The 12,780-nt window shown below is 48.3% G+C and overlaps 1 protein-coding gene across 17 annotated transcripts in view; it reads left to right on the top strand.

Moving 5' to 3' along the window:
* ZMYND8 (zinc finger MYND-type containing 8) overlaps window positions 1-12,780 on the top strand; it is a 124,385-nt gene that overhangs the window by 76,162 nt on the left and 35,443 nt on the right. For 14 of the 17 annotated variants that reach the window (XM_018057986.1, XM_018057978.1, XM_018057975.1 and 11 more), the window contains one exon: window positions 8,713-8,853. The exons of the other annotated variants lie outside the window; for them this stretch is intronic. In XM_018057986.1, the coding sequence (XP_017913475.1) occupies window positions 8,713-8,853 (141 nt within the window). The remainder of the gene's footprint in view (window positions 1-8,712; window positions 8,854-12,780) is intronic. 17 annotated transcript variants of the gene reach the window in all.

The following is a 12,780-nucleotide window of genomic DNA, read 5'->3' as shown; positions in this document are numbered from 1 at the left end:
GACTCATTCTGGCGTCTCAGGTGCCTGGCAGTGTCAGAGGCCGGCAAGGAGCCTGCACTTGTAGAGCTGGTATTCTCAAGGCAGAAGGGGCGCTGGGGCCACCTTAGGTGGGGCCAGCAGGGAGGGCTTCAAGGAGGTGGTGTTGGACCCAAATGTAGAAGACTGCCAGTCAGTATGATTTGAGTGGGAGTGGTGGGTAGGGGGAAGGGTGTCTTTCCTGGGAAATTCCAAGTGGAAAGGTTTGAGGTAGGAGCAGACTTGATCTGGAAGGGCTAAGCACAAAAGGCCACATGGCTGGAGGTTCCAGAAAGAGCCGAGGAAAGGTCCTTGGCTTTTATGCTGGCCGGCAGGACGTCCCTTTCCTTGTTTTAGGTGCCTCACAGCTGCTAGGTGGAGGTGCCCCGGGAGAGGGGTGCTGTGGCAGGCAGTTGGGGGACCAGTAGTGGGAAGCTTTTACAGGGTCTCTGTGGAAATGGTAGGTAAGGGCAGTGTTTCCCAACCTTCCCCCCCCCCCCATTGATTATCACCCCCTAAGGAGCCTTTTTTGACACTTTCTTCCTAATTGTCCTCCCGTGAATTTTTTAAGTGGAGGTGAGAATCACATAACAGAAGATTGATCATTTCAAAGCCAACAGTTCAGCGGTATTTCGTGCAGTCACAACACTGTGATATTGTGCAGTCACCACTGTTACCTCGATCCAAAACTTTTCTGTCACTGCAGAATCAAATCCTATATCTACCAAGCCACCCCTCGTCATCCCTTCGCCTCCCCCACCCCATCCTTCTCTCAGCCCAGCCCCGCCAGCCACCAGGCTGCATTCTATTTGTATGAATGTGCCCATTCCGGATATTTCATTTTAGTGAAATCCTGTAAAACGTGACCTTTGTGTCTGGCTTCTTTCACTTCGTGTGATGTTTTCACCCACATTGCAGTGCGCATCCGAACTTCATTCTTTTGCACCATGGCTTGTCTGTTGATGGATGTTTGCGTTGTTTCCATCTTTGGGCTGAATAGGGCTGCCTTGAGGCATTGTTTGAATGCAAGTTTTCAGTTCTTTAGGCTCTGTATCTAAGAGTGGACCCTCATGAATTTTGAAAGTATTATATGTCCCATTACATTACTGTGAATGGGCTTTATATATATAAAGAGTAAGATTTTTTTTTCAGGCCCTAAAATCTATTTTTGGGGCCCACATTACCCCTGTTCAGAATTCACGGACTAGGGTGATAGCCCTGGAGATGGGGGTGGAGATAAGTGGGAAGATTGGGCTATATTTTCTTTCTTTTTTTTAAATTTTTTTTTATTTTTTAAATTTTAAAATCTTTAAATCTTACATGCTTTCCCAAAAATGAACCCCCCTCCCACCTCCCTCCCCACAACATCTCTCTGGGTCATCCCCATGCACCAGCCCCAAGCAAGTGGGCTATATTTTCGAAGTGGTGTGTAGAGGCCTTGCTGAAGTTTGGGTGAGGCATGGTTTAGACATGTTTCTTAAATCTTCAATACTTAAGTTTTATTAACAAAGGAAACTTTGTGAAATTAAAGGCTCATTTTTCCAATTACTATTTTTTAACTCCATGAATATATATATACACACACACACACACAATTATAAAACTAATGACTCCCCCTGTGTTCTTGGTAAATTCCCTGCAGCAGGCCCTCAGTCGGGAAGGGCTCTGCTAGACTGCCTACCAGCTGCTGCTGCTTACTTTTGTAACTTGATCTGTTAAGAAGGGAAATGCGGACTCTACTTGCTTGAGTTCTCTGTGTGACCCCACACTTCTGTAGGCTTTTGGTTCCTGCTACCCTTTGGGGTTAGAGTTCCTGTCAGAGTTGCCTGCAGCCAGAAGCAGAACTTCTAGAGTGTAAGACCCTCTCTAGAGACCTCACAGCTCCCTCGCTTACTTAAGGGAGTACAACTAAAAAGGCTCTGACTTTAGCCCTTGTGGAGGGAACACACTTCCTTGATGTTTTCAGCCACTGCTCATCTCTTTTGGAAACAGGACGTACATGAATGAATAATCATAATTTAAAAGTCCTAATGCTGAAGATTTTGTTGGTACTACTTACATCTTTTGAAATGCCTTTATCTTTCTTTATTCTTGGGGCTTCCCTGGTAGCTCAGAGGTTAAAGCGTCTGCCTGGAATATGGGAGACCTGGGTTCAATCCCTGGGTTGGGAAGATCCCCTGGAGAAGAAAATGGCAACCCACTCCAGTACTCTTGCCTGGAGAATCCCATGGAGGGAGGAGCCTGATAGGCTACAGTCCGTGGGGTCGCAAAGAGCTGGACCCGACTGAGTGACTTCACTTCACTTCACTTCTTTATTCTTACTTCTTTGTGTGATAAGCATTTCTGCTTGTTCAAGTGCCTACAGTTAGAGAACAAGTGGGAATCAGGGTCATTATCGGAGAGGATGTTGTCTGCCAGGTGCTGGGGCAGGGCATTTAATCCTTCCAGTAAAACTGATTATATTTTTAAACAACTTAAAAATCTCAAGATAATGTCAAATGTTTATTGAGCACTTGCTAAGCACCAGTTGGCATGTATTTACTTATCTCATTCCGGCATCCTCACCTTACTTGCAAATGAGGTGAAGGTTTCCTGGAGACACACTTCCTTCATTCCTATATGGATTTATCAACCTTAGCACTGTTAACATTTGAGGCCAAAGATAATTATTTGTTCTGAGGGGGTGTACTGTGCTATGCATCACAGGATGTTTAGCAGCATCCCTGGTCTCTACCTATTAGACTCCAGAGCACACCCCTCCCCAGCTGTGACAAACAAAAATGTTTATAGACATTGCCCACTGCTCCTTGGAGGGCAGAGTCACTCCTGGCTGAGAATCACAGGTTAGATGATTGAAACCAAAACCCTGGAGGTTAATGGGGAAATAATATGATACTAATCAGTTCAGTTCAGTCGCTCAGTCGTGTCTGACTCTTTGCGACCCCATAAATCGCAGCAGGCCAGGCCTCCCTGTCCCTCACCAACCCCCGGAGTTCACTCAGACTCATGTCCATTGAGTCAGTGATGCCATCCAGCCATCTCATCCCCTGTTATCCCCTTCTCCTCCTGCCCCCAATCCCTCCCAGTATCAGAGTCTTTTCCAGTGAGTCAACTCTTCGCATGAGGTGGCCAAAGTACTGGAGTTTCAGCTTTAGCATCATTCCTTCCAAAGAAATCCCAGGGCTGATCTCCTTTAGAATGGACTGGTTGGATCTCCTTGCAGTCCAAGGGACTCTCAAGAGTCTTCTCCAACACCACAGTTCAAAAGCATCAATTCTTTGGCACTCAGCTTTCTTCACAGTCCAACTCTCACTTCCATACATGACCGCTGGAAAAACCATACCCTTTACTACACGGACCTTTGTTGGCAAAGTAATGTCTCTGCTTTTGAATATGCTGTCTAGATTGGTCATAACTTTCCTTCCAAGGAGTAAGTGTCTTTTAATTTCATGGCTGCAGTCACTATCTGCAGTGATTTTGGAGCCGAAAAAAATAAAAGTCTGACACTGTTTCCACTGTTTCCCCATCTATTTCCCATGAAGTGAACGGACCAGATGCCATGATCTTCGTTTTCTGAATGTTGAGCTTTAAGCCAGCTTTTTCACTCTCCACTTTCACTTTCATCAAGAGCCTTTTTAGTTCCTCTTCACTTTCTGCCATAAGGGTGGTGTCATCTGCATATCTGAGGTTATTGATATTTCTCCTGGCAATCTTGATTCCAGCTTGTGCTTCTTCCAGCCCAGTGTTTCTCATGATGTACTCAGCATATAAGTTAAATAAGCAAGGTGACAATAGACAGCCTTGACGTACTCCTTTTCCTATTTGGAACCAGCCTGTTGTTCCATGTCCAGTTCTAACTGTTGCTTCCTGACCTGCATATAGGTTTCTCAAGAGGCAGGTCAGGTGGTCTGGTATTCCCATCTCTTGAAGAATTTTCCACAATTTATTGTGATCCACACAGTCAAAGGCTTTGGCATAGTCAATAAAGCAGAAATAGATGTTTTTCTGGAACTGTCTTGCTTTTTCCATGATCCAGCGGATGTTGGCAGTTTGGTCTCTGGTTCCTCTGCCTTTTCTGAAACCAGCTTGAACATCTGGAAGTTCACAGTTCACGTATTGCTGAAGCCTGGCTTAGAGAATTTTGAACATTACTTTATTAGCATGTGAGATGAGTGCAATTGTGTGGTAGTTTGAGCATTCTTTGGCATTGCCTTTCTTTGGGATTGGAATGAAAACTGACCTTTTCCAGTCCTGTGGCCACTGCTGAGTTTTCCATATTTGCTGGCATACTGAGTGCAGCACTTTCACAGCATCATCTTTCAGGATTTGAAATAGCTCAACTGGAACTCCATCACCTCCACTAGCTTTGTTCGTAGTGATGCTTTCTAATGCCCACTTGACTTCACATTCCAGGATGTCTGGCTCTAGGTGAGTGATCACACCATTGTGATTATCTTGGTCGTGAAGCTCTTTTTCGTACAGTTCTTCTGTGTATTCTTGCCATGTCTTCTTAATATCTTCTGCTTCTGTTAGGTTCATACCATTCCTGTCCTTTATCGAGCCCATCTTTGCATGAAATGTTCCCTTGGTATCTCTGATTTTCTTGAAGAGATCTCTAGTCTTTCCCATTCTGTTGTTTTCCTCTATTTCTTTGCACTGATCACTGAGGAAGGCTTTTTTATCTCTCCTTGCTATTCTTTGGAATTCTGCATTCAGATGCTTATATCTTTCCTTTTCTCCTTTGCTTTTTGCTTCTTTTCTTTTCCCAGCTATTTGTAAGGACTCCCCAGACAGCCATTTTGCTTTTTTGCATTTCTTTTCCATGGGGATGGTCTTGATCCCTGTCTCCTGTACAGTGTCATGAACCTCCATCCATAGTTCATCAGGCACTCTATCTATCAGATCTAGTCCCTTAAATCTATTTCTCACTTCCACTGTATAATCATAAGGGATTTGATTTAGGTCATACTTGAATGGTCTACTGGTTTTCCCTACTTTCTTCAATTTCAGTCTGAATTTGGCAATAAGGAGTTCATGATCTGAGCCACAGTCAGCTCCTGGTCTTGTTTTTGTTGACTGTATAGAGCTTCTCCATCTTTGGCTGCAAGGGATATAATCAGTCTGATTTCGGTGTTGACCATCTGGTGATGTCCATGTGTAGAGTCTTCTCTTGTGTTGTTGGAAGAGAGGGTGTTTGCTATGACCAGTGCATTTTCTTGGCAAAACTCTATTAGTCTTTGCCCTGCTTCATTCCGTATTCCAAGGCCAAATTTGCCTGTTACTCCAGGTGTTTCTTGACTTCCTACTTTTGCATTCCAGTCCCCTATAATGAAAAGGACATCTTTTGGGGGTGTTAGTTCTAAAAGGTCTTGTAGGTCTTCATAGGACCGTTCAACTTCAGCTTATTCAGCGTTACTGGTTGGCGCATAGACTTGGATTACTGTGATACTGAATGGTTTGCCTTGGAAACAAACAGAGATCATTCTGTCATTTTTGAGATTGCATCCAAGTACTGCATTTCGGACTCTTTTGTTGACTAAGATGGCTATTCCATTTCTTCTAAGGGATTCCTGCCCACAGTAGTAGATATAATGGTCATATGAGTTAAATTCACCCATTCCAGTCCATTTTAGTTCGCTGATTCCTAGAATGTCGACGTTCACTCTTGCCATCTCTTGTTTGACCACTTCCACTTTGCCTTGATTCATGGACCTGACATTCCAGGTTCCTATGCAGTATTGCTCTTTACAGCATCAGACCTTGCTTCTATCACCAGTCACATCCACAACTGGGTATTGTTTTTGCTCTGGCTCCATCCCTTCATTTTTTCTGGAGTTATTTCTCCACTGATCGCCAGTAGCGTATTGGGCACCTACTGACCTGGCGAGTTCCTCTTTCAGTATCCTATCATTTTGCCTTTTCATACTATTCATGGGGTTCTCAAGGCAAGAATACTGAAGTGGTTTGCCATTTCCTTCTCCAGTAGACTATATTCTGTCAGACCTCTCCACCATGACCCTCCCGTCTTGGGTGGCCCCACACAGTATGGCTTAGTTTCATTGAGTTTGACAGGGCTGTGGTCCTAGTGTGATTAGATTGACTAGTTTTCTGTGAGTATGGTTTCAGTGTGTCTGCCCTCTGATGCCCTCTTGCAACGTCTTTCTTGGGTTTCTGTTACCTTGGGCTTGGAGTATCTCTTCACGGCTGCTCCAGCAAAGGGCAGCCGCTGCTCCTTACTTTGGACTAGGGGTGTCTCCTCACCACCGCCCCTCCTGACCTTGAACATGCAATAGCTCCTCTAGGCCCTCCTGCGCCCGCGCAGCCACCGCTCCTTGGACGTGAGGTTGCTCCTCCTGGGCGCCGCCCCTGGCCTCGGACGCGGGGTAGCTCCTCTCTGCTGCCGCCCCTGGCCTCGGACGCGGGGTAGCTCCTCTCTGCTGCCGCCCCTGGCCTCGGACGCGGGGTAGCTCCTCTCTGCTGCCGCCCCTGGCCTCGGACGCGGGGTAGCTCCTCTCTGCTGCCGCCCCTGGCCTCGGGCGCGGAGTAACTCCTCCCCGCCGCCACCCCTGGCCTCGGATGCGGGGTAGTCCTCTCGGTCGCCGCCCCTAACCTCGGATGCGGGGTAGCTTCTCTCGGCTGCCACCCTTGGCCTCGGACTCGGTGTAGCTCCTCCCGGCCGTCGCCCCTGACCTCGGACGTGGGGGAGCTCCTCCTGGCTGCCGCCCCTGACCTCCGACTGGGGTAGCTCCTCTCGGCTGTTCCTGCGCCGTCGCAGCCTGGCACTCTCGGCTGCTGCCCTTGACCTCGGACGTGGGGTAACTCCTCTTGGCCGCCATCCCTTGGGCATGGGGTCCTCCTGGCTTTTGCCCCTGATCTTGGATGTGGGGTAGCTCCCCTCGGCCGTGCTAAGTGCGCTGGTTGCCGTCGCCTGCGCTGAGTGCGCCGATAATATAGTACTTAATAGAAACCAGGCACTGTTTAGGTAATTGATGAATTTATTTTTGGTTGTTTTTTTAAGTGACTTGAAAAAAACTTCACTTATTTGCCTGCGCCGGCCTTCGTTTGCAGCACTGGGGGTCTTTTAATTGCGGCGTGTGGAATCTTTAGTTACAGCTCGGGAACTCTTAGTTGTGGAATGTGGGATCTAGTTTCCTGACCAGGGATCGAACCCAGGCCCCCTGCCTTGCGGCATGGAGGCTTAGCCACTGGACCACCAGGTAAGTCCCCAAGTTGGGTTGTTTTATGGATCCTTTTGTATTATCAGTGTCCCTTCTTGTAGCCATCAGGAAAGGAGATTCAGAGACATTAAGTCACCTGCCCAAAGTCACATAGTGTGTCAGCCGTAGAGTTGGGATTTGAACTTCGCTCCTGGCTCCTGATCTGTGTTTGGATCCATTGCTCCCTACCTCTAAAGTTGTTCCCACTGTGTTGTGTTAAAAATAGCATTGGCAGGTCTTGGCCTGGAGCTGGGGCTGCCTCATGGAGGTTGACTGGCTGAACCTAGTGTAGAGTTAAATCCATTAAATGCTCACTCTGAGGATCCCTGTTTGGCAGATAAGGAAACCAAGGCAAGAACCCACCCGCGTGTCTAAGCACGTGTGAAGTCCCTGGGATGTCTCCATTCTAAACCTGTTGCCATCCACAGCTTTCTTGAGGTTTGCTGTGCGTCTGAGGGGCTGCACAATCATTTGGTTGCCTGTCACACGTTGTTTGTGTGTTTTTTAATGTTTCTTTATTTCAGCTGCGCTGAGTCTTAGTTGCGGCATTCAGGATCTTTAGTTGAGGCACCTGAGATCTAGTGCCCTGCCAGGGATAGAACCTGGGCCACCTGCACTGAGAGCCCAGAGTCTTAGCCACTGGACCACCAGGAACGTCCCTGTCACATGTTTATAGTAACAGGACAGCCCAGTAATATAGAGCCATTGCTGCAAAGGGGCGGTATCTCAGAGATCCTTGGCAGGTTCCAGTTGGCCCATTCGTACGCTTTGTTTTGTTAAATGGTTTGGTTTCTGTCCTGCCTCCCGCCACCCAGTGGACAGGGCTCAGGGGAGCAGTAAGTAGGGAATTTTGACTTCTTTTTAAAAGACTCGGGCATAGGTATGACTCTGTCCTATAAAAGTTTGAAACCCAGTAAGGAGGCAGATAATTGACCAGCCACTCCCTCACTCCATCTGGTGTGGAGTTTGGCTTCGTTCAGCATCGCAGGACCTTTGAAATGGGAAGCCCACGAGCCCCCAGCGGGTCAAGTTGGCCCCCAGGGCAGGTGCAGTGGCTGTGCGCACGGCCCCTGTGTCTCCCACAAACGGATGACATGCCATTTGTAAGCCTGGCTCTGGCCTCTGCATCTGGACTGTGGTGGGGGCCGGTTTAATCGCTCTTTATTTTGAGATTTACACCCGTGAATGGGCCAAACCAATTTCAGTGGCAGCTTAGCCGATTTGTCTTAGAGCTTTGTGTTTAATAGAATGACTGGGGTGGCCTTTTTCCTTCGTGGCTTTAACAGTTTAACATTGGGTTAAAGCTCTTTGCTCGAAATAAATGGCCAGCCCCTTCCCGCTCCAACCCCTCCATGGTGCTCTGGGGGTCTGGTTGAAATCAAATACAGTTTCTGTACTCTCTTCTCTGCCCTATACCTACAAGCTTTATATGTTCCTTTATTTGTAAATCTGTCTTTTAACAAGTAACCTGCTTTTTCAGCTTCACCAGCCTCCACCAAGACAGGACAAGCGGGGAGTTTATCCGGCAGCCCAAAACCTTTCTCTCCTCAAGTATCAACGCCAGTCACCACGAAAACGGACAAGACACCCGCCACGGGAAGCATCCTGAATCTTAACCTGGGTCAGTTGAAATTTTGGGAAGCTTCTTTCTGTGGCAGCTGTGCATATTTCTGCAAGTTAAAATGTCCTCTTTAGGGTGTGGTTCTTTTTTTTTTAAGGTTGGTATTTTTATTTGTTTTTGGCCGTGTGGGATCCTAGTTCTCCGACCAGGGGTCGAACCCATGCCCCCCTCATTAGAAGCATGGAGTCTTAACCACTGCACCACCAGGGAAGTCCTGGTGTGTGGTTCTTGAACCACTCTTTTCTCTGTGCAAAATATTGAAAAGGTACAGCGGAAGGAGATGAAGAGAGATCAGTAGAAGGGAACTGGCACAGGATTGCTCGGGACTTATTGAATTGCAAGGCTGTTTTATTTTGAAATACTTCAGGCCAGTGTTTACCACCTTACTTGCCCTTGACCACAGCAACCCAGTTCTTACGTGTGTAAACATGTATATTTAAAGTTATATGTATACACATAGTATCTATTGTTTTATGAATCAGTATTTACTTTTTTTTAAAAAACTTACTGAGTCTCAGTAGATTCTTTCAAAAGCATTCTCTCAGGTCAAAGTGTTTAACAAAACTTGGCACCAGGAATGCTAAACACTCAACTGTGAAGTTATTTTATTAATTCATTGCATCATGAGCCCAGATTTTGATTGAGGATCTGCTTTGTGCTGTGTACTGTTTTAGGCCTCGGGCAGAGACTGGTGAGTGTAGGCCTTGCTCTCTTGTGGAGCTAGGTTGTACAGAGGGAGAAATAATAATCAAACCGAAAAAAAGCCCAAGACAGGTCACGTCGTAAAAGGCATTCCTTTGATAACGGGAGAGCTGGGCAGGATGGCGGCGGGGAGCAAGAGGCAGTGGTTAGGGGAAGCCTCTGGGGAGGTGATGTCCTGTCAAGGGTTTGTATGACAAGAGAAGCTAACCATGCCAGGATTAGGAGGAAGAACATTCTAGAAGGAAGAGGAATGTCAAGGCCTTCAGATCAGTCTGAACTTGGTGTGTTGTAGCAATGGTCAGGAAGCCCAGTGACACGTCCCAGTGGGTGAAGGGGCGGAGGTGAGGCGTTGAGGTCAGAAAACCCAGTGACCTTGTGGACTTTGAGGTGGGGCCCTCTGGGCAGAGGAGTGATGTGCCCGGGCATTGTAGAAGGACCCCTCTGAGTGCTGCGTTGGGAATTAGCCTGTGTCAGCCATTCTTCACCAGGCAAGCTCCCCCCTTGTCCCAGGGGACACTTGGCAAAGTCTGGAGACATTTTTCAGTTGTTGCAGCTCGCTGGGGAGGCTGTTGCTACCAGTATCTAGAGCGGGCCCCACAACGGAGATTTGCTGGGTCGTGCCCGGGTTGACAGATTTGGTTACAGCAGGAGAAATAGGAGCCAAGGGTTCAGTTTTCGATTTCGTAAGTTTGAGATGCCTGCTAGATTCCTAGGTGGAGAGGACATGAGGGCAGGTGGAGGCCTGGATCAGGCCAGGTCAGGGCAGAACGTGTAATTCTGAGAATATTGATTCATTCATGGGATTGGATTCAAAGCAGTAGGTCTCATAACTTAGGGGAAGTGGGGAATGAGGGACCCTGCTGGCATGTGGCTGCCGACCGGGGATGCTGCTAGACTTTCTGCAGTGCACAGAACAGTCCCCACGACAGAGAATTATCCAGCCGCGACGGCGGTAGTGCTGAGGTTCAGAGACGCTGGCCCAGAGGATAAGGAGAGTGAGAGGCCCGAGCCACCCGCACGTGTCGTTGTTTAGTTGCTCAGTCATATCTGACTCTTCGCAACCCCGTGGACTGTAGTCCCCCAGGCTCCTCTGTCCATGGGATTTTCCAGGCAAGAACACTGGAGTGGGTTGCCGTTTCCTTCTCCAGGGTATCTTCCCGACCCAGGGATCGAACCTGAGTCTCCTGCATTGTGGTTCTTTGCCATCAGGGTAGCCCATTTGCGCATGTAGACCTTAGGAAAAGTGAGCAGAGGAGACTGAGAAAGGAGCCGGCGACAAGCAGAAAGCAGCGCCCAGGGTGTATGATCCGGAGCCCTTTGAATACACCAGGTTTTAGGGAGGGAGGGCAATGGCACTCCACTCCAGTTCTCTTGCCTGGAAAATCCCATGGGCCGAGGAGCCTGGTGGGCTGCAGTCCATGGGGTTGCGAAGAGTCGGACACGACTGAGCGACTTTACTTTCACATTTCACTTTCCTGAATTGGAGAAGGAAATGGCAACCCACTCCAGTGTTCTTGCCTGGAGAATCCCGGGACGGCGGAGCCTGGTGGGCTGCCGTCTATGGGGTCGCACAGAGTCGGACACGACTGAAGCGACTTGGCAGCAGCAGCAGGGAGGGAGGGGAAGCCACCTGTGTGGAGTGATGCTCCGGCCTGAATTCACAGCCTCTGGTGGTCAGTGCCCTCTGGGCTCATCTTGTCCTGAGATGCCATTTTCAGATGGAGGAGCTGAGGTCTGGAGGGGGTGCCCCAGGGACTGGGATTGCGGAGGCAGAGGTGGTGGGGCTGGGGTGCGTCTCTGTCCCCACGGAGGCCGAGGCCGTGTTCACCCCCGTCACCTGCTCGTCCGGCCCAGAAGTGACGGGACAGCCTGGGCAGTGGCTTGAGGGGCTTCCCCTCAGGTTGGCTGGTGGGAACTCATTTGAGCACATGAGGACCCATCTGCGCCCCCTGGGGATCACTCCCATTCTCAGCAGCGTGGTTTGGTTTCTCACACTCTCCTCCACACCCTCAAAAAGAAAGCTGTACGGAGGCGTTTTCACAGTCACCCTTCCTAATTGCCAGTCGTGCGTGGCAGGACTAGCTCCTTCCCTAAACGAGGCTGTCCTTGGGTATCTGTGCAATGCTCTGGGTCTTTCTGTTTGACTTGAGTCATGCGGTGGGAGAGAAAGGTTTTCTCCTGGTGTGTGTATCAGTGGTGGGCACAGCGGAGTCCCAGGCTCTCTTTGCAGAAGCTCCCTGCCAGCCCCTTCCATTCCTGGGACATAGGCTTCATGTCAGTGGAAACAAAAGCATTGGCAATGTTGGCAGTTTTGGGGCTGGGATTTCAGTTATTCAGTGCCAAGAGGATCAGATAGGGCCTGGTGGAAAGTGCTGTGAATGGGTAGAAAAATCAGAAAGTGGAGGGAAATAATAATTTTCATGGCACTTGATGTCTGGCATCCCCGTAACTACTTTGAGCAGAGAGAAGTGAGAGTGCCAGGGATAATAATGACATTATTCTAGCTAACAAAATAGTGTTTCATTAAAAAGCAAAACAAAACCAAAAACTAGAAAAGGCAAAACTCCCTTGGACTGCAAGGAGATCCAACCAGTCCATTCTGAAGGAGATCAGCTCTGGGATTTCTTTGGAAGGAATGATGCTAAAGCTGAAACTCCAGTACTTTGGCCACCTCATGAGAAGAGTTGACTCATTGGAAAAGACTCTGATGCTGGGAGGGATTGGGGGCAGGAGGAGAAGGGGACGACAGAGGATGAGATGGCTGGATGCCATCACTGACTCAATGGCCGTGAGTCTGAGTGAACCCCGGGGGTTGGTGATGGACAGAGAGGCCTGGCGTGCTGCGATTCATGGGGTCGCAAAGAGTCAGACACGACTGAGCAACTGAACTGAACTGAACTGATACAGATGGAAAAAAGATCAGTTATTGCCTGGAGTTGGGGAGGGTTTGACTATACATCACAAAGGGATTCTTTGGTAGATGGAATTGTTCTGCATTCTGTTTGTCCTGGTGGTTACTTGCGTCTGCGCATGTGTTAAAATTGATGTATTCTCCAAAAAGTGAATTTTACTCTCTGTGTTTGAAAACTTTAAAAAAATATATAGTGACCTTCAAGGTAAGGTAGTAGCACCATTGCGCAGATAAATAGTTTCCTACCCAGGATCACACGTGGTTTGTGGTTGAGTTTGGCCTTTAGATTTGGGTCTGTCTGCCGTGTGTAGCTT

Source organism: Capra hircus, chromosome 13 (genome assembly GCF_001704415.2).
Source record: "Capra hircus breed San Clemente chromosome 13, ASM170441v1, whole genome shotgun sequence".
Classification (NCBI taxonomy): domain Eukaryota; kingdom Metazoa; phylum Chordata; class Mammalia; order Artiodactyla; family Bovidae; genus Capra; species Capra hircus.
The sequence above is the reverse complement of the archived record's forward strand: the minus strand, read 5'-3'. Positions and strand labels throughout refer to the sequence as shown.